Genomic DNA, 27,796 nt, shown 5'->3' with positions numbered 1-27,796 from the left:
TTCAAAGTCACGGTAATCAAATTAATCTTGTCCGGGGTGAATTACCAACAAAAGCCGACATAAATCAAATATAAAGTAAATTTCAAATCTCAGGCGTCGCGAATCGATGATTCTAAAACAATCCGCTGTTTCCCGACTTATACCGAATAATCCGCTTATTCAACCGTGGAAGCATTAATTGAATTCCGTCAAAACAAACCAACGGATCAGAATCTTCATAATAATTTACCGACTGACAAATCCCATCGCGGACCAACTTAGCTAACGCATACATTTTCACCATTTTAAATTTTATGACTCTAACAATAAAGACTACAGATGTGAGTTACGAAATTTTGTAAACCTTCACGGGTCGAATCGAAGATACGCCTTTCTTAGGCTTTTATAATTTTGTTCTTTTAAGGTCTTAATGCGTGTAAATATTGATGGTCTTGATAATGTAAGTACTGGAAATTATTTTTATTATTTTTTTAAATTTAGAATGTTCGTTGTATTATGCATTTTAAATTAATGAACACGCACGCTGTTGATCGCGTAACATTCTTATAATTATTATTTTATACATCATAAATAGGTTGCTATTTATGTTCAACCTCTTTACAATGTAGAACTCCTTTCTGTGCGCTGGACACCATGCGACAGCAGTACACATACATATTATGTATCTATCCATCAATATAAATACTTTAAAAAACACTAGGCATTAAAACACTGCCAGTTTTAATTTAACTGTCTCAAATTGAAGACACAACAACCGAATAATAACAAAATATAGTTTTCCTTAATGATTTAAAAATCCATTCAACTAAAAACTTTTTGGATTCAAATAATAACAGTCACTGATTTATTTAGGCTGTGTAGCTTGTATCCATTGCCTAAGTAAGGAAGAAATATATTTTTAAATTGTTTTCGCATTAACCCAGACGGCATACAGATCGTGAAGATGTCTATTGCTTGTAAGACGACTTTCTCGTCTTATTTATTACACCAAGTTTCCGATTCCGTAAAGTCACTACATTCTTCCTAAGGCAATATATACGTTTCTATAATAAAATCCCGCTGACACTTTTACAATTTCTAAGTAATAAATTTGAACGTACATTGCATTAATATGTTAGTATATTTTAATGAGTAAAAAGTGTACTTATTTTATTAATCAATCCAAACGCTTTTAAGAGGTTCTTAAAAAAAGTTTTTAGTTCGAATGCCTTTAAGAACCTATTTCAGTCACGTAATTTAAAAAAAATTGGAACATGAAAATGTAATTACAAAAAATTAAAAATCGAACAGAATACGAAAAATAAGGAATTCCCCGTAGTGTTCCATTTTTAAAATCGCTTTTATAAATCGAGTAAAATCCCGTTTCCACGTAAACCGTTTTCCTACCATTATAATTGGCCTCTATAAGGAAATCACTTAGTTCTAATACAAGTACTGAGCATAAAATTGTAATAATGAAATAATTGCGACAAATTAATCAATATGCAACGACATGATAATTCGTTCCCTTTAAGCCTACTTTTCCGGTTCCATATCGTGTTAGAATAACAAGAAATGTCTCACAATTTTCATATTATTGAAATCAACAACAACAACAGCCTGTAAATTTCCCACAGCTGGGCTAAGGCCTCCACTCTCTTTGAGGAGAAGGTTTGCAACATATTCCTAAAACTTATCACTGAACAAAAATTTATTAATATCGAGTTAAATCCCTCAGAGGTTACATTTTAAACGGTCTCTTTTGTTAGAATATTATCATAATCAACCAAAGAAATGTATGAATACTCCAATCCTTTCTACATCATTCACTGCGCTAATATATATTATAAAATACGAAAGCAAATTTGTATGGGTGAGTTATATCCGATCATTACGCACTATACACTATATTTAGAACTATGTAGTTGATATCCGCAGATTTGCCCGTTTGTTATGAGTAGATCGTCTGGTGTTCGGTAGTGAAAGTTTCCCTATGTCAGTCTTTGAGGGTCGAGTTTCATACAAAACTTCATCAAAATCGATTCAGTAGTTGGGCCGATAGAGACAACAACAGACAGACAGAGCTATTTTATTTACAATATCAGTATAGATATAACTATTTATTTTTTAAAACAATATATCTTATCTGAGCTTATTTATTTCTACCAATTATAGTATTACGTAGGGCGATATTGATTGACATTATATTTAAATTGTTAGACCAGCTGCCAATTTTAAATGTTACCATAAAAGTTGACCGACCACTTACTGCTGTCTACTATAATATTAAATAAGTCTATTGTGGTCACCACTACCTATAAACTTTGGCGATTCTATTTCTTATATTACAGCAATATGCCACCAGCCTTGGAAACCAAAATGTTCTTTGTGCGAAGTAAATAAATATGTATAAATATTCTACACGATTAATCTCTAATGACACGGTGGTAAAGATTTGCGTAAACCTGTCTTGGTAGTTACGACCTTTTCGTCACATATCCCACCGTCCAACAGCAATATTTAGAATTTTAAGTTTGCAGCGCCAAAAAAAAATAACAACAGAATTTCTTGCTTTTTTCCCGAACCGGTAGTAACTTAACTTTAGTTAAATATGTATACATATAAGTTTTAGGAACAAATTTGAATTAAGATTATTTTATTTGATTTTGTAAACTGACGGTAATCACAACTTCATAATGTTGTGTGACATACAACATTAATCTTATTCATAAATCTAACGAGACTTTACGACTTAGTAAATGCAACTCTCCTATTAGCGCTACATTTCCAGTGGGAAGGCAGCCTTATCTTTCGTTACCTGTTTCTTGTTTTATAAGCAGTTTAAGGGTTTGCAAAATATAAATAACGGCAATGCTAATGCGATTAGCTCCGGTAATGACGGACGGACTTACGATAGCACTTGAATTCGTTTGCGCACAAAATCAATCAAAATAAGTCTAATACTGTAATTAGCTTTGAGCTCGCTTGATGGAATTAAAATTTAAAGATAAATTTAAAAACATAACGATTTGCTTTCTTATATTTTAACAATTAATATGTAAAAAAGAACTATGTTATATTAATGTTTTTTTTTATTTTTAAACAAACTATAAATTTACAAACTCATTTTTTCTAGTATTTTTAAGGGAACTATAAAATCAAAATTAAGCAGCCTATCAAATCAAAAATGATTAAAAAAATAAGACTAAATAAGTTTGAGAGAATTGCTAACAAATTAATTAATAAATTAATTGCTCGAGGGTTTACTTAGAATAGAATTAAAAACCAGTATTAAACGTATTTAAATTAAATTCATATTTTAGTGTTCAAAAACTTAAAATCCGTTATCTGATTTCTTAAAATATGGAAACATACAAAGAAAGTCGAATAAAAGAACTAGTCACACAAACATTATCAACACGTAACGTGCTCATTCACATTAAACCGATGATAAATATGGAATTATCCTGCATTAACGCGAATGGATTGGTATTACTCCATTACGGCTATCTAGACTGGATCTAATAAGACTTAAGGAGATCACTTGTTCCTTATTAACATGAAAAACCCGTTAATTATACTTAATTCACTTAAAAGGGTGGAAAGCGTTGCATGTTTATTGTGCCAACGGTTTTGCCAGCGACTTTGTTTATGAACAGTTAAAGTGTTGACTCGTAGTCTATTTTATACTGGATTCCCTTTATTTTCTAAATGAAAATATTCCAGTAAAAAGAACTATCCTATTTTTTTTGATGTTTAGATGATATTTCATACATGACACAATGTAATGACGACCAATGAAACGATGGGTGGATTGTATGAAAGATGATATGGATTGAGAGAATGTTACTTGTGAGATGACGTCAGAGAGATAAGTATGGGAAAAGAAGACATGCTGTAACGGCCCCAAGTAAATTGGAATAAAGGCTGATGGATGATTGGATGATGATGATGAGGAGGGTTCAATGTATTCAAATTGTGGTGTGTTTGTGGTTGTGGTAGAAGTTTGTTGCTTATACCATTAAGGTGTTCCTTAATTGTGGTGTTATGCTGGTAAATACACCAGTATTTATAATACATATGGCTCAATTTCAAATCATACGACATATAAGGGCTTACTTAACATGTTCTCCTTGCATGTTTTGCTCGTAATTTTAATTTCAGATTCACTTGTTCTTTGCTATCATAAATGTCTACAGTAGCGTTTAATCTTGATACTTGAAACAAGTCTATTATCAACAGCTGTTGAGCTACTCTTTTAGATCAACCATCAGACATAAACCACTGAATACGATCGTAAAATAACAAAAAGTTGTAAGCGACATTTCCTATTAAATTTATAATGTATCTAAAAAGCATGTCACTGAAAGTCGATTTTTAATCTCACGAGTCAAATACGAAGTGTTGATAATTAACAAACCGCCAATAAATTGTCATAATCCCTCACCTATATATTCACTGCATTTCAAATTAGTTGACATTTTTTGATATACACAATTATAAATATTAGGGTGAATATATAAATGATGCGCCGTCTTCTTCTCTCGTATGTCAAATAAATAAAGATAGAAAGAGACGAACCAATTAAAAAACCACGCTTATAAGTGAGGTCGTTAATAAATCGCATGAAATTAAATCAATTTGTAAATATCACATAAATGTCAAACAATAAACAAAGCGAACTTAATAGTTGTTTTTTTCAATTCGCTTGAAAATATAGAAAAAGAGACACAACCGAGCATGACCGGCCATCTTTGTACAATCATAACGATATTCCGTTTAAGTTATCATTAAAAAAAAATGAATATATCATTTAATTAAAAGGCAAAAAGTTTAAGGCGAGCTAGTGTCCATATCGGTAGCAGTCCCAATAGTTAGCGCGTCAATGATACTGCGTCTAATGTCCTTACACAAGCACTTACTGCGGTATAATTACGCTTTGTACGGTTGATCGCACTTCTTCAAATTTATCAATTGTAAACTCTATTGTAAAATAAATAAGAATCACATTTGCGTTTGCGGTATTCGAAGGCAAGCGCGAAGGGCGATATTTGTTTGCAATTAGTGCCCGCACGGGAAGGCCATGTCCGATAATTTAAGACCATGTCCGTTAATTTATGGTTGCGAATGTAGACGTACGTTAGTCTGAACAGTTACCATAATTTTCAAAAATTAAAGAATATTTTACTTATTTAATTTCGAACTACCCACCAGGCTTATGGCTTTATCATCTAGAGCGTCATAAAATATTTGGAAATTATTCAACACTGATACAGGCAGGCTATCTGATCAGGCCCGATTTAATCCAAGGTGCAAAGGGTGCAACAAACTCGGCATTATGGTATACGCCTCAGGTATGGTTGTGTCTTGGTATATAAGAGAGACGCTCTAGGAAGTATCTTAAAAAAATATTGCAGGGCAAGAGAAGATTGCCAAAAGACTTCTTGCAGCTGATACACGTATGGCAGAATTGAATCTAAGACACGCAAAACTAATTTAATATCTTTCTTTAATCCATCAGAGCTGGACAAAAAAAAATGTTTTAAAAGATGTAACTATAATACAAAATCAACGCTTTTTACAATTTAAATACCTTATGTCTTAAGATCATAAATCTTACGATAAATGCACATTCACATGTTGTGTGCTGCATAGTTTTGCATTTGTGCAATTATCACTAGCGATAATTATTACTAATTACGATGCGCGATGGAAGGTCACATTTTAATTATTCTTGCGAAAATTAATGAAAGTGCAGTGTTGTGATAAAAACCTTACACTTTAATTGTGTGATAACTAATGTTTAGATTGCATTTTATATTTATTAGGAACGATTTTAATTTACGCGGCTTACATATAGTATAGTCTCGAATGGCGCGATAGGAAGCTATTTCTATTGGTTTTATAAATCGGCAGTAATCGGTTTTATTTTCATTTCATTGCATTTTCCGATGCTACATCTAATTTGTGTCGTACTATACACGCATAGTAATATACCTAATACCTAATCTATTGGTCAATTTGACGCGTCGATTTACATGCACTCGCTTTCTCTGACGCGTGAATATATAGCGACGAATAGCGTCGAATGGCGAGATAGGGAGCTATTTCTATTGGTTGTGTAAATCGACAGTAATCGGTTTTATTTTCATTCCATTGCATTTTCCGATGCTACATCTAATTTGTGTCTTACTATACATGTAAATGTGTGATGCGACAGACGACCATTCCCTATGTTTCTTTAAGTTTCTTTCCATTGAAAACGGTTTTATATAATACTAGTTGTCTCCTGCGGCTTCGCTCGCTTTTTAGGTCGTCATGTATAAGGCAAAAAGTAGCCCATTTCCTTCCTCGAAGTTCAAGTTTGCTTCATACCAAATTACGTCATTTTTGGTTCAGCGGTTTGTTCGTGAAAGAGCGACACACAAACAGACAGAGTTACTTTCACATTTATTATATTAGTAATTTATGTAAAGTTATTTTTTGTTACTGTTTTAATTCACACGGAATTTAAAATATCTAACTTGTTATTGTTGTTTAATTATTCTCGAACGTTAATGATTTATTTTATTGTTATTGAATACATAGTAATGGCGAAAGTAGTTACGTTCCAATCCGGCGTCCCACGACATCTCTTGTTATTTTAATTTTTTTTTAATATCACGCGATAAATTAGTAATCCAATTGACATATAATTGGCGTATCGTGTTTTCTTGGGTATACAAATTTCTTTGTAGTTAGGTTTTTTAGGTGAGCCGAGTTAGCCCAGTGGTTAGAACGCGTGCATCTTAACCGATGACTACGGGTTCAAACCCAGGCAAGCACCACTGAATATTCAGGTGCTTAATTTATGTTTATAATTCATCTCGTGCTTACCGTCGAGGTAAGCAAAACATCGTGAGGAAAGCATGTGTCTAAATTTATATAAATTCTGCCACATGTGTATTCCGCCAACACACATTGTAACAGCGTATTGGAGTAAGTTCCAAGCTGTCTCCTTAAAGGGAGAGGAGATCTTAGCCCAGGAGTGGGAAATTTACCGACTGCTGCTTCTAAATTTCGGCTCTTAGAAAAGCAGTATTTTGTTTAATTACATAAAAATAAAGTATTAATTTAAAAACAAAAAACAGTTCGGTTATTTTTTTAATATTTATTCTCAAATATTAAAAAAATATATAAATTAGATTTTTTGCATGTTGTACACGCCTCTTAGTGGCATACATATTAGTATTTAAGACTTAGATGTTTAAGATTTTATTGTGAATGCTGTATATGTTATGCTGTTGGTGTGTCTAAATAAATAGATAAAAAATAAAAATCATAAATGAAGGTCACCCTAAGACTTGCAGGTGCTGTTTGACTGATTGACGTTTCCGCACGCCTACTACGGTTAAACTGTCCCGTCTAGGTAGTCTATGATAGCTTTAACTAAAACTTTAAAAAGTAACGAAAATATTGTAATTAGTTTTTATTTTTAGTAAGCTGACGAAAAGAAAGTATCAGCCAGTGTAGAAATCTTTTAGTTTCCAGTTTAGAAAAAATCGTATTGATTATATTTCGTTTTTGCATCCGAACATTATGTTAATTAAAAAAAAAAAACACTACTGTTGTGGGACTTGTGTGCTTGTGTAGAACGTTAATACATTTAAATTTCGAACAAAATATTCTGCAATTTAAACTTTTGTAATTTATGTATATATTGAAATGTGAACATCTTAATTTGCCGTGTATTAAATATTTATATTATCAGTGAAAAGAAAGAAATAGTACTCTTGAAATCTGAATCTTACAGAGTTATCTTTAAACATAATTTCCTATGTAACATTTTGGCGCTTTAGCCTTTTCTCCTTTCAACTGATGATATCAACTCAAATAGAACAGTGAAAGATTAATTCCGTCATTTTTCTTTCGAATATCGAATCGATGGAACACAAGAGATAAAATTATTTTTAACAGCTGTTTAGGAAAGTTTAAGGTCTTTTACGGTCTATTGTTTTGTTTTACTCACCCGTCACTTAACTATAGGTTTTTATACACAACGAGCACTTAGGTACTTTAATATCACAATAACAATTTTATTTACATGATAAACGAAATGAGATGCACTTTTTGTCGATGGACATAAATAATCCAGTAATTTATCATTAAAACAGCACTTTATAAATCGTAAACTAAAAAAAACTTTAAATCTACCACTTGACGTTTTCATTTAAAATTATTACCGCGATGGTTATAAAAAAAAGGTTTTTTATAGTGCAACGATTTATTTCCAACTTTAATATTTATTAAGGATAATAATTACACTTTGTTTTTTATTTATGACGTGTGTTTAAGCAACAACCTTATCTCATTTTGAGTCGGATAATGTTTGCTTTGAATTGCTTTTATATAATATTTAGTTAGTTTACAAATAAATGAAATATCCACTGTTTATTTAAAGGTCCATCTGCCAACTAAATTTGAATACTACTAACTAAAAAATGAAAATCATACCTTAATACCTATTTTTCTTTAGGGCTTTATATATTCAAATTTCGAACATGTCACAGCCAAATTTATTTAAAAAAAAGTCGCATATAAAACCTCATTCCTTATTTAAATCCAAGTTTAAATATCTTTTTTAAATTGCATATTGTATTGGGCATTTCACCAAAATAACTTGAATAAAGTCTTAATTGTGTGTGATCAAGCTTTATAACCTTAACAAGTTAAGAAGATACCCATTTTTCTTGTCAATACAATAATTACGTACTAACTAACGTCCGTGAGAAAGTTACATGTCTGATTCGAATTGCTTATGTTATTTTTTTCCTTGTAAATTATGTATTATATGCAATAGTTTACGTAATTGTTCATTAGCACGTAACTATACGTGTGATATGAAAATGTTATTATAAATAATTTTCTTTAATAATATATCATAAATAAACCAACCGGACATTTTAGTTGTTAATATAATATTGCGCTTTATTTGACTCAACAAGAATTTATGTTAAGGTGTTATAACGTGGTCATCTTAACTGAAGATTACGAGTACAAACCCAGCATTTGCTCGGCGGTGAAGGGACACATCGTGATTCGTGAGATATATTCATTTAAATAATTGACCACATGCATCCCAATCCGTATTGGAATAACGATGGAATTAGTTCCAATCCCTTTTTCAAAAGAAGAGGAAACCTTTACCCAGCTGAGGAACATTTTTAGAGTTTTACCCTAATCATATTTCGTTAGGGTAGACGTATATTACGATCTTTTGTTTTATAAACGTACGTTATATCACGTTCCGTCTCTAAAGCTAGACTCTCCTATTTATTGTCCACCCAGAAGCCATAGGAAGTGAAAATTTCACAACCCCGAGTGCAATATGTGCTATGATTGAGAGTTCTGGATCCAAATTTCTTCCATACCAACGATTCATTACGATTATCTATACAATAAAATTGGAGTGTCTATTTGTAATATTAAAATTGCCATTTTTTACTCAATGTATATGTTATGTATACACGGTACATATACCAAAACAGCATTTTTTACAATTTTGTCGGCGTGTCTGTCTGTTTGTTCCGGCTAATCTCTGAAACGGCTGGACCGATTTTGACAGGACTTTCACTGGCAAATAACTCATATAATAGGGAGTGGCTTAGGCTACAATATTTTTCTTTTGTTAAATTCAAACGCGTACAAGGTCGTGCGCACAGCTAGTAGTAGTATACAATAATCGAACAATGAAAGCCTACTTTTATTACGCAATAAAGAGCGTACAGTAATATATTCCCAAACGTCCTACAGCTTAAAATATTACCTAGTGTCGATGTTAAGTGTTTAAAGTTTAAATAAATATAAAAATATTCCGTTTAATTATTATCTCTCTGTATGTCAGCGGTAAATCCATCGCGGCGTGTACCGATTGCGTACTGACTCAGTATATTATGTCATTAAATATTTTTATTTCTTGCTAGCGGCTACTGACTCGCGGTGTTTTCGCAACAGATGAATAAAATGTAATTAATAATGTGATGGGATTCGATGTGCATGGAAATAAATATTCAATGTGTGTTTTTATACTACTTAACGGACTTCTCCTAGCGGATTTTTTCGAGTAATAGAGTTGTAACTCTTGTATGATTTTTGTAATAAAACTAACATTACATATATTTATATGTGTTTTAACACTTTTTATATAAATAAGAATGTTCCATCAGCATCAACAACAGTAGTAAGAAACTGTATCTGGCTGTTTGTTCGTTTAACGTTCGCTCGCTGAATCGAATCTGATGAAATTTCAATTGAAAAAAGTATTTAATGTCTTACATTTGACAAACGCCTAAAACGTAAAGCGGAAATGCGAACGACAATTTGTAAAATATTTCTTCGATACGGATAATCCTTATATATCTCCTCGTCGAATTCGAGGAAGGGAGTTCATTAAAATAACGTTTGTTATCAAAAATAGGTATGATAATTTATTTATCAATCATGAACACGTTATTGTCAATAGTTCACGTTGATCTGTATGCATCTTTACGTTGGTCTTGGTGAAAAAGTTGCGCGGAATCAATCGAAAGTTTAATCGATGTGTTCCCAATACTTAAGCATGGCTTTTTAAATTATTACTTCAAGTAAAACCACCATCGAATTACAGAAACCGGTAATAAATCCTCAGTCACTTTTTTCATCAATTATGTAACAGCATACAAATCAACCGACACATTCTGAACAGAAAACAATGAACACACTATAATAATTATTTGCGTAATTATTTAACACATTGATTCGGAAATTCGATTACAGTTTTTTCTTATTCAATCTATACGATTCTACAAGGATTGTGTATCATTTACATTACAAATGTTACATAGGAAAATGAATATTACATTTCGTTTTCGTATCTTCCATTAGTTTTTTACTTGCTGGTAGGGCTTTGTGCAAGCCCGTCTGTGTAGGTACACCCACTCATCAGTACCTACTGTTATTTGGCGGTATTCTACCGCCAAATAACAGTAGGTACTGATGAGTGTCTCAGTATTGTTGTGTTCCGGTTTGAAGGATGAGTGAGCAAGTGTAACTGCAGGCACAAGGGACATAACAACTTAGTTCCCAAGGTTGATGGCACATTGACGATGTAAGGAATAGTTAATATTTCTTACAGCGTCATTGTCTATGGATGATGGTGACCACTTACCATCAAATAGCCCATGTGCTCGTCTGCCAACTTATACCATAAAAGAAAAGTTTTATTAAATCAATGAACAGACTTCGTTCTATTTCGTTACAGTGAAGGTGTTACGAGTATAAAAAGTTAATTGCCCCTAACATAAAAGCTTATAAATAACGACTTTCATGCAACCGCATTGAATTTAGTTTAACGTTACAAGATAATTTACAGCTCGCTTATAAATAGTCATTTTTTTTGTAAGAAAATGCATAAAAGATAATCATCCCGTACAAGAACTGTGAGCACTAAAAAATAATTGAATTTCTTAGAAAATTTATAGTATAATCACGAACGACGATCGTGAATTAATATGTTACATGTCAAGTTTTTCATTTCGAAACGCAAGACCGCTTTTTACCCGACTGCGTTGATATCTCAGACGGGACAGGGCAAGTCAACCGATTGCTAAAAGGCCGTTAAGTAAGTAAACTTACCCGTAGACTCTGAACAAAAACAAAAAAAATATTTTTAATGATTTCCAATTGGTTTGCGCGCTGACAAATGATCTCCATAATGGTAAGTGGTCGCCAATATTGGCGCATACACTAACGATTCTCGTCATCATTGTGTCACCAACCTTATCTAAGATGTAATCACGTAGTTACATAGACTCATTTATAAAATAAATGAATAAATATGAGACAACATCACATACATTACTCTGATCCCAATGTAAGTAGCTGAAGCACTTTTGTTATGGAAATCAGAAGTAACGACGGTACCACAAACACCCAGACCCAAGACAACATAGAAAACTAATGGTAATCTACATCGACTCGGCCAGGAATCGAACCCGGGACCTCAGAGTGGCGTACCCATGAAAACCGGTGTACACACCACTCGACCATGCAGGTCGTCAGGGATTATCTTTTAAACTTAAGCATAGCGGTATAAAGTATTGCTTAATTATGATACAATATATAATGAGAGATGCTACCTACTCAGACGGGCTTGTACAAAGCCTTACTACCAATAGAACAATATAAAATAACGACTAAAATATAGCTTTCTAAAATGTAACTAAATAAATCTAAGTAGTTCCACTAATATGAGCTAGCAAAAAGTTAAATGCAGGATGGAACAAAAACATCCAAGAACACGATCTTCGTAGTACATCAGAAGCTAAAATACCCATGATCATATCAATAGCTATTTACGGAAAAAACATCTTTATAGCATCAGCTATAAAGCATAAAATCGACTTAATATTAAAAAACAGTCTTTTGTTATTCAAACAATAGACTTACTAAATCGTCAATTTATTTTATAAGTAACATTTTCCGGTATTTTTATTTTTCAAATTGATTCTTGATTCTTTATTTTTTTTTATAATACACCACAAAGACACAATAGTCTCATCGTATAAAATTCCCCTTTCATTATCTGTGCTACCCGTGTACCAGATATGGCAACAACCTCAATGTTACCAACAGTGAAAACGGACTGACTTCTACATTTACATGCATAATATTAGTCTATTCATATATTTAGATTAGTGTGCATGTACTACACTCTAGTAAAACACACACACACTAATATAGTTGATTAGTTTGTTTTAGTTTTTTTTTATTGCAACACTGATACCGTTTAAAAATCTAAAATTAACTTAAAAGAAATAAAGTATACATTGTAAGAAATCGAGCTAGATCAAAAAGGAATATTCCCGTATCAATACATAGCATTATTGTAAAGGGATGGAATACCTACGACTTTACCTTATCAAGACGAGATCTACGACAAAAAACAAGTCTTTAAAGTACAATAAAATACAAACAACAAATCAAGTTGTTTAAAGCAATCAATCACTAGTCATAGTTCCATAAATATATTCCATAGTAAAGACCTCCCCTAAGTCATACAAGCAACTGTCAATCGAATCTTCAGTGAATCTCCTTTTATACCCAACATGTTGGCTCCTTCGACGGATTTGATTGGCCGCACACCATCATAGCTAGTCCATGAGCGCTTCTGACGAGATTTGAATTTTGCGTACCATTAATGTTAATGAAAGTACAAAAATCAAATGCGCTGTTTGTACATTACACAAGCTCCAGTTCTAATTGAGGGTTACGTTTCAATAATTCTTAAGAATAATGTTTTAATTTGTAAGAAATAATAAGCATTCCTCACATCTCACTAATAAGCCACCAACCTTGGGAGCTAAGATGTTATGATTGTATGTTTGTGTGCGTTATATTAATGCGTGTGTCCTTTAATCGTAAGTATCTATAGCAGTCGATGTCGTATATGACTATATATATTTCTAGTTCATTCTTTTAGCATAGCCCAACTGGTAAGATTCTAAAATGCTAATATTGCCAGTATCCAAATGCCAATGGTACCTATCCTACCACACACAATCTACTAATGTGCAGTAGTGAATACATAAGCATAGGTGAAATCTCAATTCCCTCACACTTATAGGCCGATGGAGATCAGGTTGATTCAACTGGAAATATAACAACGGCGCTTTACATCTTTACGTGATATCTGAGACAGGGAAGGGTTAAAAGTAAAATCGTTTTTTACCTCTCTAAAATCTAATTTGAACCCTATGACCTTTTAATCATCCACTAGACTATCCAAGCAATTAACACATAATAAATAAACATTCAAGTTAACATAACCGCAAATACGTTCAAACGATTGCGCAAAAAACATATATATTTATTGTACGTCAATTATTAATACTACTCGCAACAAAACCTATAAACATCCTGTATAATAAATATAGTATTGAAATATATTACCTATAAAGTAATTTCTATACAAAGAACTAATTCGAACACATGAATGTGAAAGTTATTCGTAAGTAATTACAACAAACAAATTATGATGACCGACTTCAATTGCTTATAACTTATTTGTCAGATAAAAATCAACCCTGTGCTGCCGCAGTCCGCAATTATCCAACGTTCGTTTTTTTTTTTTTTTTTTATTTCAATTTGTTTCAACTCACGCGCGGCGAAATTAATTTCCTTTAAATTATAATGCGACGTGTTGTTTTATGTCCATTGCACATATTTCTTTGAATTGCGAATGTGACATGCTTTGTAAAGGTGTAAATACTTCTATGACGTCATTCTCATGAATAAGGGATGATGAATTTGTTTTATCAAGGCATATTGGTGATAACACATATTTATTTTATCAAGGATTGGTTAAATATTTGTAATAAACCAACTCTTATTATGAAATGAAATATATTACTATCAAAAATCGATGCATATTTCGAAATGGATTATTTCGTAAACCAAAAAAATATATATAAATACGAAAGTAACTCTGTCTGTCTGTATGTTCATTTCTCTTCAACTGCCAAACCAAACTGATTTTAATACAATTTAATGTGCAACCTTTTAATATATAGAAGCGCATACGATACATTTATCACTATCTCCTAAAGCGTAAGCAAAGCCGCGGACGGTAACTAGTAGTTAATAGTTTATGAATAGCTATGTGGATAACGTGACTACGACCAATTCAAATTTTATTCAATATTTTTTTACATATATGTAGGTATTATTTAAAAAAAAAACTAGGTTATTATAATAATATATAATAAATAATCCAAATATAATAATATAAGTACATTATAAAAGTTTAACAACAGCCTGTAAATTCCCACTGCTGGGCTAAAGGCCTCCTCTCCCTTTAAGGAGAAGGTTTGGAACATATTCCACCACGCTGTTCCAATGCGGGTTGGTGGAATACACATGTGGCAGAATTTCTATGAAATTTGTTACATGCAGGTTTCCTTACGATGTTTTCCTTCATCGCTGAGTACGAGATGAATTATAAAGACAAATTAAGCACATGAATCAGCGGTGCTTGCCTGGGTTTGAACCCCCAATCATCGGTTAAGATGCACGTGTTCTAACCACTGGGCCATCTCTGTATAAAAGTTTAATTGTATTTAATGTAATAATCAAAAAAACATACACACAAATAAAATAAATAACAACACTTTAATTAATACAAATAACATAAACTAGAATGTACAGGCACATACTTTTGCTCATCTCGAATACAAAAACATCAGAACAAAAAAAAAATTGCAAACTGTCAACACGACGAATTTTAGGGTTGCATTAATTATACAGCAGCGAATACACATTAACTTATCAACTACATCTATAATTGCATTGTGAAAGTTTCCCGGTGCATTTCGTACGTAATTGTATGTAACGTGAGATAATAACATTAAAAAGAGATTATGTTGAATTAAACATTTTTTTATTTTTTATCTGTTTTTTTTTTATAACTTTTGAAAGTCCATGAGTTGTTTGGCATGGCAGATATATCCAATTCTACGCATTAAGTTACTAAGCATGTTTCCTATTTAAGAAAAAGCAGTTCTATAATTAATGATAATATCTTTTATGAGTTTAGCTAATCAAAATAAAATATTTCTTGATTTATATAATAACTTGTTTCCGGGCGAATAGCTTTTATAATTGCGCGTATTTGAAGTGTTGCCAGGCGTCCATCCTTACCACGTTTTTTTCTAATGAATATATTTATTAATAAAATTGTTTTTTTTTTGGAAGCTTTATATATCTATAATAAATAATTTGTAATGAATTTGTTCAAAAGTAATACATTCGAATAAAGTGTCGTTTCAAATAAATTGGTAATTACAAACTTCGAAGAGAACGCAATAAAACTTTACGCCACAAAAAGTCACAAAAGATTACGTTATTTGATTAGACCTAATTACATTCTGACCGTAATTAACTCGCACATATCATTCCCTTTGTTTTATTACAAACAATGCAATATTATATTTGCATTCGGCAAACTTTACTTCATTCAAATATCAATCTTATATCGTTGGTTTAAGAGCTATAGGTCTTCAATCGGTAGCAAATCTCGTCTCGTAGTAGATGTCTTAGGTCGAGATAACTTGTCGTGTTATTAAGGCATAATTTACGATGTAAATTATAGCGATTTGTTAATTTTATACTCTGTTGTATTATACGACGACGGCTCATTTATGTTTCATTTTTTTTTTTTTAATCTATTTCTTATTGGAAACGTGTCTTCGGATCAATTGCTGATTTGTTTATTGTTTTTAAAAATAATAAACTTGTACGTATTTATTTAAATCTTGCTTCGAATTAATTTGAATTTATTCTTTTGTTTAAGAAAAAGAAATTAAATTAATTTAAAAAATAAAAATAGTTCTTAATTTGAATTTATAATTTCACAATGACATTACAAGTAATTTTCATATTTGCGGTGGTTGTCAGCCGTTGCATACATATAAGGAAAAACTATGATTTCTGGGAAAGGGGACTTTTTTACTGCTTCGATAATTACTAATTAGTTTCATTGTTATGAGGAAATTAATTATTATTCATAATTAATTTCTCTAACAACAAGAGATACAGATAAAACAAAAATCTTTGACCGACTTTACAAAAGAGGTTCTTTATCATTTTTTTACTTTTGATAGATCCCTGTTTATTATAGGTTAATTTATATTTACACTAGCTCCGCTAGTAACGGTCAAGTGTTAGTCATAATATTATTGGTGTCATCACAATACCAGTTATCTTCATTTCAAAATTTAATCAAATCCATCCAACCTTTTTTAGGTGATTCAAAAAACATTAATAAATAAGACATGTTACACGATACAACATATTAATGATTATACATACATGTACATACATATTAATGATTATAATGTGACGAGTGGAAAAACATTTTTATTTTAATTTTTGACGGGTATTTCCTTACATTGACAATGCGCCACGGTTCTATAGTTACTCTGGCTTACTCAGCTGCCAAACCGGAACACGACAATACTGTTTGGCGACATAATACCTAATAGACATACTGAGTGGTACCTATCCACAGCAGTAAAGAATTGGTGATAAACAACATTTTGCTGCACATTTCAATCAATGATTTTATCAAAATGCTTAAGAATTATAAACGTGACTAATGCCTACAATAAATTATATAAATTATCCATTTTTTAATACCTAGTATTATAATATTAGCGATATAAATAGATAAGCCAAAAATATATTATACTTATCAGTTATTTATAATATAAACGAATTTAATAAGTAAAAAATATTATTTTGGTATATGTCGTTTATACATATGCGTCTAGCAAAACAGGCACTACAGTTATATTATATGATAATATAATAAATAGATATAAGGAGGACCCAGCATTATATTGCAACCTAATACATCTCCAAATTGTTTGTTAGAAATGTAATAGTTCAGTGGCAGATTTACAAATCTGCCGCTATTAAACAAGTAGGCTATTCAAATTTTGCCACCCCTTCTTTTTTTATGCAACATTTATGACTTGTGTCCTATCGTCCTCATCACATCGGTTTTTTCCCGTTATTAGTATAATTATAAACTAGGTGATATTTCTGTCAGTTACTAGATTATTTTTCCAACCCGCTATGTAGTGACGAGTATACGGATTACGGACGTAATGTCTATACATATAAGTATATATTTTTTTAATTTCTGTAATGTAATAATAAATTTGGGCAAAAATTGCCGCCCTTCTAAATCTGTTCACCTAGGCTCCAGCCTACTTAGCCTATTGGTAAATCCGCCACTGAATACGAATAACTTGAAACTTTCAAGGTATTATATAAGGCCATAAACAACAGCATCAACTTAATTGGATGAATGCTAGGAGCGAGTGACGTATACCGAACAAACAAGATCATATAAATTATAGCTTTTATGATTGATTAATGATTGATTAACTGATATAAACATTCAACCACAAGTTATGTAATCAATCAGATAAATGGTAAATAAAATAATATTATGCAGAGGTAACATTTGTTTGTATGAAAAGGGTATAACGATAAAATAATCTGATTAGTAAAATACCCGTAAATAACATTGGGTATACATTATTTTTTTATCAAGTTGTCTTTGAATATTCATGTGCTTAATTTGTAAGGTGAAGGAAAGTATGAGGATGTGAGGAAACCTGCATGTGTCAAATTTGATAAAAATTCTGCCGCATGTGTAACAACGCGGTAGAATGTGTTGAAAACCTTTTCCTCAAAGGGAGAGGAGGCCTTAGCTTAGTGGGAAATTTACAGGCTGTTGTTCTTGTTGTTGAAGTCAGAATGAGATGAGTACCAAACAAACGTCAAATGTACACTCGATTACATATATGTTACAGGCTACAGCTATTAAAATGTCAGCTGATTTGGTCACTAACTACGTTCGTTGTTCATTGAGGTTTAATCATTTCATGGTTAAAAAAAAAATGAACCTGAAAATGTTTTACATGTTACTTTTCTTAAGAATTAAAAATATAACATTGAATTCGAGTAATTCAAGGCGAAATAAATTAAAAATTACAAAATAAATCCCTGGACAATATAGCATAATAACAGAGAGCCAAACTAGTGAATATATAAAACACCTATCTTCGTTGATTGCGGGCTCAAACGCGGACAGAAAAACTGAATTTTCTGTTACATAAAAAATTCCCTCACGTAGATCAACCAACTCGCAATAAAACAACGTAGTGCAATCTTCTCGAGATAAAGCCTCAACCCAGTAGCCGAAAAGCCTTCGCCAAGTAGCCCATTTACTGTTATTTTATAGTAACATGCCAAAGTACTGAGTTATATTGGGTTTTTAATCGTAAGTCGCATATAGGTTACACGGTATCACCTGGAGGCACCCACTGAGTTGCATGCACTTTTATTTTTGTATCATTATTAATAAACGTACATGTACATATATATTTTAAATGCACATAAATATAATAGCAGTAAATTTATAAGAACTAAACTTGCAATAATATAACATGTTTTGAGATAAATATTTTTCTTTGATTCTCTTTAAGTAGATCTTTAACAATTACGTCATCAACCGAATCTTGTTTGTAGAGTGACAATCCATTCCAATTCAAAACCGTTCATCAACCATTCATGTTATTTTGTTCTTAGCGCAATTGGTTATAAATATAAATACGAGGAAACTTGCCTGTCCATTTTTAAATCCAACTAACATTGGAGAAATCAGCGTGGTTGAATATAATGATGGAATATCTTCCAACCTATTCCTTGGGAGATGAAACGTCTTATCCTTCAGAAAACGTACAGGCTAACCATTACAGAACTACCCCATTGATAACACTAGAACTATCCTTTCAAATATATCAATCTTTATTAATATTATAAATGTGAAAGTAACTATGTCTATCAGTCGCTCTTTCACGATCAAAGCCCTGAACCGAATTTGATGAAATTTGATATGAAGCATACTTGATCTCCAAGAAAGGACATAGCCTACTATTTTTCCTAACACATGACAACTAACACCCTCAACCGAAGCCGCGGGTACTACTAGTACTAAGTAATTTCATTTGTATAATATTTCATATCTTAATAAACAAATTTGAGAGAAATGTCGATGTTATTCATAAAGTACAGTCGGGTTAAGAAAAGGTTCGTCACCTTAAGATCTATTTTCGTGTGCTCAGTATGAGCGATAATCTGCTTTACCGATCGAGAATGACATATTGCGTCGCAATCATTTGATGTTTATATTCAAAAGGTACTAAGAGTTTAAGACTTGAAAACTGACGAAGGTTTTCTTACTCTGACTGTACATATGTTTGATTATGTATGTCTTATCAGACGATATAAAAGGGGAAACGAAGCGATACGATAACACATGTAACACGCCTTCGCGATAAATTAAAATTCGCCTCTTATAACGAGCGGATGAGCGTTCATATATTTTTCATAACAGATTAATTATTTTAATCGTTTGCTGTCAAACATTGTGAAAAATTAATATAATTTTATCTTATCGCATATATACTTTGAAAAAACTAAAGTATTATGTTAAGTATTACATATTAATAGACTATTTAGATAAAGACACTTTTTCAAGTGGTCTATCTAAATTCTATGTATTTAATAAATATGTATTATTTAGTAAGATTAAACTACCATAACCTATAATAATTATATAATAATTCCAGCAATCCGCAATAGAACAGCGTGGTGGAATATGTTCCAAACTGTCTCCTGAAAAAGAGAGGAGGCCTTAGCCCAGCAGTGGGAAATTTATAGGCTGTTGTTGTTACCTATAATATTTGAAGAACACGAATACAAATAGTTAATTTTCAATAGTATAATTTGCGCAATGGTTTACGGACTGCCTTGCTATGTAAAAAGTCGCGGGCTTGTCAAACCCACTCCTAACACAAGTGGTATGCCCAAAAGGACGTGTAAATAGGATAATTAGTGACTCCTTAATTTTAAGGTATTACTACTATTCTGTATAAATAAATAAAAATGTACAGGCATGTAAAAACCATCTGTGAATCCCTTTTTTTCTCGCTGGAAAAACGCGTTACGCGCTTCCTCCGCGTGATGAAAGTGGGGGGGTGTGTGGGACTCCCCGGAGCCCTGAACGCCGAATGCGTCCAAGCACACCGGGTTTACCCACTAAAAAACCAGCGGTACCCTCTCCGTCTTTCGGCGGACGCCACGGGATCGCTTACGCATGCTACCGTGACGCAAATCTGTGAATCCCTATCGTAATCGACTTACAGTACACTATAATTTTATCTATGTATTATTTTTACATAAATAGAATAGCGGACTTTGGACTACAGTGGACTTTGATACTTACGTATCTCGAAGCGATTGTCTTTCTGTCCCTCACGATCACGTGAGGATATTTCACGTGACCAATTATAAGATATCGATATAATTTAATATTCCAAAAAATATTTATATATTTACATAAAACAAATTAATTATTTTGGACATCCCGACGTTTCGAGCACTTTACAGCGTTCGTAGTCACGGGTAGACTGGACTGAATAATTAATATACGCGATTCAAATCCGTTATAACTAGTTTTATTTAAATGTGTAATAATCGCGAAAATTTAAGACAACATTATAAAACAAATTGTTTAACTTTTTGCTGAAGTAGATAAAGCACGAGGATCTTGATCATGGTTGAGATAAAACAATTTAAAGAGTTACTTTGATGTGTTGTTTAGAAGCATTTTTGTGAAAATTCACTTCGTAACTTGCTCTTGAAATGTGACAACCGACTTACGGTGATACGCCATTTTGATACTTGTATCCTATTAATTTCATAGTTATTACAGTCTATGTCGTATATCACATTCTGACATTTCTGACGTTTCTTCTTATAGAGTACCTCTACAGCTCTACTTTCTCCCATAAAATGTCTCCCACGAATCAAATTAATATTCCATACTCATTATCCCTAAAGAGTTTTTTTTTATTTTATTAAAAAAAAGTTTCATCATAATTATATATAATTATAATATATCCAGTCAATGGAACGTGAATCATTAAATAACATATGATTTAATTAGTCATGTCTCTATCTACAAATGATTCATTGGCGATTCATGAAACACTTGTACATTTAGTTCTATAATTAATCATAATGAGGTAAATTATTTCGTATGAGGAAAACTGCTTTTATTAGTAAAACCTGGCTATTTCCGGCACGTGTTACAAATTCATCTGAATATATTGTTTTTAAAATAATAATGGGATATTTGACCAATAAAAATTCCTAGTGCCAATGATAAACCTTTGTTTATGCTATAGGTTTGAGGATGAGCATATGATACCTGATGGTAAGTGGTCACCACCGCCCATAGACACTCCTTACATCACCAATGCGCCACCAACCTTGGGAACTATGATGTTATGTCCCTTATCCCTGTCGTTTTGAAGGGTTTGAAGGGTGAATAAGCCAGTGTGGGCTTATTCACCCTTCAAACCGGAATACAACAATACTAAATACTGTTGTTTGGCGGTAGAATATCTGATAAGTGGTTGGTACCTACCCAGACGGGCTTGCACAAAGCCCCACCACCAAGTATAATGATGAACATGGAATATAAAGAAAAATACATTTCTTTTTAACTTGAAATTAATATATTAATAACAATAAATAATAAAGTTTTCTAAATTACATTCATAATTAAAATTATGAGATGGAAATTGCATAAGAAAATAAAAATAAATCTATTATGTATAAAAAAATCTTATTTAACAAGTTAGCTTATTAAAATAATTCATTAAAACCCCTTTAATTAAAAATAAATAGTTATTCATATTTTTTAAAATTATTATAATCCTATAAATTTTACTCGGTTGCGTAATTAGCCTGAGTAATTGGATTTCTAATTATATTAAAAATATGTTTCAGTATTGACGCAATCAGAAATGTATCGATTTATTTTATCTTAATCGTAATCACAGGAAATTCTTAACGATTTACAGCCTTGTTTTAATAGAATAATGATAACAATCTGTGTTTCTACGTGTTGTGGCTAAAGTCCAATGCTAAAGTCCAAATTCGCAAATACTATCGAATTTAAACGTAAACAAGGAAAATGCCTGTTTCGAAATTTAAATTTAATTTAAATTTCGAAATAGGCCAATAATTTACATTCGACATAGAGAACCTTTTTCTTCATTACTAGAATAAAACTATGTTAAAGCCTCTAGGCAATCTTTGCCTTCTTACGCAGAGAAACAAGATTGTTTTCCACTTTTATTTATCCATTAAAAAATAAATATAAATTAATTCATCCTGAAACAAAAGAAAAGCTTTAATTTTAACCTACATGGATTATTTTCTCATCGGTAACGGTGAGTACGACGCTACCCGCCTAAGACCATCCCCCATGGAAGGGTTCCATTTCATACACAAAACTCTAAGAGACCCCTAATAATACGTTACAAAAGTATTCCGTACATTACTTCAAACATTGCGTTGATATTACAAATTACCTACGTATTTAATTTGCATTAATTAAATAAAATACTTAATTTTCCGTAGTTAATTTAATTACAATAATAAAATTAAAATACGATAAAATTAATTTACAGAATCAACCATTAATTACATTAATTAAAAAAAATCGACTAATTAAATATCGATTTCTGCGTGGTTATCGATTAAATCATCGAACGTGACGGATTACGAAAGAGGTCTATCAAAATAACGAAAATTATCATAATATATATTTATATAATAAAATATATATAACACCTCATCAATCCAAATACTATACATGGAAAATGATCGACACGATAAAAATCGGCTATGAAAGACATAACATTATCTATAACGTTATCTCGTAATTAGGATTTGTGAATGAAATTCGTAACGTTCATTCGTGAACGAACGATTGTCTGAGCAAGACCGTTTTGTGGATATTGAGAGAAATGGGAATTATTCGCCGTAAGTTATTATTTGTAATTAATATATAATTTAAAAGATAAATCGATAGTTATATCTTGTTTAATTTATTTATTAAATTAAATAAAATCAGTAACGTATATATAATATTTCGTTCCAAATTCAAAATGCCTCGATATAATTTGCACTATAAAACTAGGTCTTGTTTGTTAGAGCTCCTTTTATAAATAGAACATGTTCCAAATATTTAAAATTCCATAATCAATAATTGTTCGTTATTTTGACATCTGACAACCTTAAAAAAAATGGCCGCTTCACGGTTGCCAATATTAAAAATTAGTACAAGACGAAAAAAACATATTTAAATTGAATATATAATCTTTACTACAGTCTACGTACGAATTAACTGAACAATGGAATTAATTGAACAAAACACATAAATAAATCCCGTAGGTAACACGTTAATGGGATGTTAAATGAAAAAACAATGTAATTGCCTTTACGTAACCTTCTATTAACTCAGTTTATTTCCATTTTAATTAAACAAAGACAATAGGAAGATAATAAGATGATTTATAGCTAATTAATTCCTAATATAACTGGACTTTTACGTACATTCTAATGCAATCAAGTCTAGTGCACCCATGCTTATTTTCTTAATGTAAATAACTTAGCTCGTACTAACTGCATTTTGATGCAAATTTACAATACTTTTTTGTGTTCCGGCTTGACGGGTGAATGAGTCAGTGTAACTACAGGCACAAGGGGCATACCATCTTTGTTCCCAAGGTTGGTCGCCGATGCGATTTATTAAAAAAAATTGCAGTGGCAATGATTATTGGTGGTGACTACTTACCATCAATGGTAATCATGAAACTAATGATAAAAATGATATATCAAATATATTTTTTACTAATAGTCTCTCGCGGCTTCGGCTTATTATGTTTTAGGCAAAAAGTAGCCTATATCCTTTGTTGGAGTTCAAGTTTGCTTCAAATTTCATCAAATTCGGTTCGTAAAAGAGCGACAGGCAGACGGAGTAACTTTTTCATATTTAATATTAATATAGTTTTTTTAAGTTAATTTTTATTAGTACATATAATAAATTCTTATCTTCAAAACAAAAACCAGTGTAAACTGGCCCTTATATTCTAGAAGTCGACATGTAATGGCGGACCAATTACGACAACACTATAATAAGAGCGTAATTAAGTTAATAGCATTAATTCATAAATGTCGATTGATTACGAGACAGAGGTCGTGCCTTGTTGCAGCTTTATGTGCTAGTACAGAAAACTTTGTACACAACCGAAATTACACATACAATCATTACATAGTATTATACAAAGTCGCTTACCGCTGTCTGTCCCTGTATATGCTTCGATCTTTATAATTATGCAACGGATTTTGACGCGGTTTTTTTTAATTGATAGAGAGATTTGAGAGGAAGGTTTTTGTATATGATACATGGACAATATAGTAAAGAAATATGAAAAGTTCTATACTATATTTTGTATCAGCATTGCAACCGTGCGGCGCGGGTCGTTAGTAATTCATAAGGGGAACTACCGAAATGGTTTCTAGCACCGAAGTGCTAGTCACAAGAGTATTTATCAAAAATATATACAATCTTCAAGGATAACTGTGAGCATGTTAGAATACAGCATACAGCATACCTGCATGCATACAGCAAGAAAAGTTCCTTTAAAAAAAACAGCGGAAAGAAGAGCTGAACCACCAAATTTTTGCTTTTGGATAATGAAACTTAAAGTTTTCACTTTAAAACTCATTTCACAAATGTTTATGGCGTATGAAAATGATGGCGATGATATCGTCTTCCTTTTCGTTATCTATCACGGTTGCCATTCTCAACATAAAGCAAATGGCACAAATAATACTCTTGTGCTTTTTGTATTCCGAGACAAATACGGCTTTTTTGCTCCGATACGAATGGAAAGAGTTCAGGCGTTAGGACTCCGACTCTGAGTGCTCTCTAAGGCACGGTAGTATAAACTTACCAATTTAAGGTTGAAATCTGTGTTTGTAACTGGTTTAGAAACACAGATCAACAATCTGGAAGTGTCTTAATACAAAGCATGTATGACAAAATTCAAGATTCAAATCAATCAGGTTTATGATCAAAAAAAATATTTAAGATATCTGTTTACATAAATTAAAATAATTATTAAAATATATCATTGAAACAAAATTTTAATATGCAAACATTTTGTAAGCCTGTTACTAATTGCAGTTCGTGCAAAGAAACACGCAAATTATATTATTAACACAAATTAAAACCCAATCGATCCTAATAATTGGCTGTTTATCACTTAATTAAGCAACGAGCCGAGTTTAACCTTTTAATTTGTCATTTAGTTTTAGGATTCAGTTGTGTAAAAGTTAAATATAATAAGTCTATAACAAAGAATTGAAATTCCCGACAGTAAATGTAACTTTAATTATTATTTATTGACGTATCAACATATTGATAATGACACATTACCAGAAATTTGTATTCAGTTTTGATTTTATATTTGGTTTTTTGGTTGACTATAATGTTCAGCGCGTTCCATTTTTCTTTTGTTTTCATAATCTTATGTTTAAAATTTTTGATAAGCTGCACTTGCTTGTAACGAAAGCGAACTGCTAGTTTAAAGCCATTATTGTTTGTGCACTAAAATTATTTTCGGAATGCTACAACGTTGTAAAACATTTCTTCGACTTGAAATAATTTCCATTGAACCTTACTTTTTTAGTAAATTAAAATTTTAAAAATAAATCGATATACCTACGAGTATATGTCGTCTGAGGCAAAGAAACGAACAAAAAAATCGATAAGCTCGTTAAACAAATACGCGAATTCAAACTACATGAAACTAGTACAATGTTATGTAGAGTGCTCGAATATATGATAATTAATTAATTTACATGAGTTATTGAATTGTTATAGCCCCTACAATTAAATCTTATAATAAACAAAAAAAAAATTACGAGAACTCCAAACATTAAATTATTTTCTATCTTCTTTTTTTCGTATATTACTAAGGCGTGGAATCTTTATTTCCATTTGTGATCGAACAATTTTTTTATTAACTTCTATTAGATTCGTTTAATTAGAATATAAAACGAATACACTTAAATATGCACCCTTGACCTGCTTTCAGACATAACATCAACCACAGATTGATTAAAAAGAGATCATAAAAAACCTCTTTTGAATAAATACAGTATAAAACAATTACCTCACACTTAACTTGCTAATTTTATTCGCAGATTATTATCACCAAGATTCCTATCAGAAGTACACAAGTATGGGAGTGTCTGAGCCCCCAAAGGACGACTCGCCGAGGACCACGCCAGAACTGTCTCGTGCTGACCAATCACCGGCATCTGAACGGCCGCCCCCAGGATCTGCGGACAGTGATGAGGCGGATGACTTCGCTCCTAAGAGGAAGCAGAGGCGGTATAGGACGACGTTTACAAGTTTCCAGCTGGAAGAATTGGAGAAAGCCTTTTCGAGGACCCATTACCCTGACGTTTTTACCAGGTCAGTGACATTTGGGCGTGTTTTATAATATTCGAGCCAATTTTTGGTTGAAAGATAACACCTAATTCGCGACAAACTTTACTTCCTACAAATATAAACCTAGTTTTCCCATTGACAAAACACATGTATCTTTACCAATAACTTTTGATGTTCTTAATTAATTTCAATTTAATTGATGAAGGAAAATATCGTGAGAAAACCTGCATATGTCGAATCAGTCTGCCGGATATGAGGAACCTCACGGGAGGTCTATCTACCAACGGACGTTTTACGAAGCCCTATACATACATATGTCAATGTACCTTGTAGGTATTTTTGAATTTCGGACACGTATTATGATAATTCTTTAAATGTGTGAGTGTAGTATGTTCGCCAATAATCGATAATAATTCTCCGAATGCAATTTGAAATTTTATCAACGTTATTTATGATTGTTTTTTTATGAGTCAATGGTTTAATTATAACACAGCGGTTTTAAACTAAGACAAGTACAAATGTATTCATGTGAAAGAACTGATATGATATGTTTTCACTAAATCACACGAGCAGAGAAGTAAAAGATGCTCCGTGTATTCCTCTCGATGGAAATGAGACTTAGCCTAAGTGGTGGGACATGGTACATTTACAGACTTTACTTTTTTTATGATGATATATAAAATATCTTCATAAAACAAGTTATCATTTGGAGTCAGGCATATAATATACAGTGTAACCGCGTTTTATTAATAAGTGTAAACATAATAAGAATTATACCAGAACGTTTATTGTGTGTTTCTTAGTATGTTGGTTTTATCGAAATTCTTCAGGAAAATGAGTTTTATGGTT

At 31.8% G+C, this 27,796-nt stretch overlaps 1 protein-coding gene across 2 annotated transcripts in view; it reads left to right on the top strand.

The window, feature by feature from the left end:
* Nucleotides 1-27,796, top strand: part of LOC124531237 (homeobox protein aristaless-like) — an 88,701-nt gene that overhangs the window by 51,202 nt on the left and 9,703 nt on the right. The window contains exons 1-2 of one of the 2 annotated variants that reach the window (XM_047105735.1): nt 23,344-23,466; nt 26,698-26,971. In XM_047105735.1, the coding sequence (XP_046961691.1) occupies nt 23,451-23,466; nt 26,698-26,971 (290 nt within the window). In that variant the 5' untranslated portion in view covers nt 23,344-23,450. Of the gene's footprint in view, nt 1-23,343; nt 23,467-26,697; nt 26,972-27,796 lie in introns of those variants that run through there. The other variant, XM_047105734.1, reaches the window with a different exon arrangement.

Source organism: Vanessa cardui, chromosome 7 (genome assembly GCF_905220365.1).
Source record: "Vanessa cardui chromosome 7, ilVanCard2.1, whole genome shotgun sequence".
Lineage (NCBI taxonomy): Eukaryota > Metazoa > Arthropoda > Insecta > Lepidoptera > Nymphalidae > Vanessa > Vanessa cardui.
Note: the sequence above shows the minus strand (reverse complement) of the source record. Positions and strands in the feature narration are given on the sequence as shown.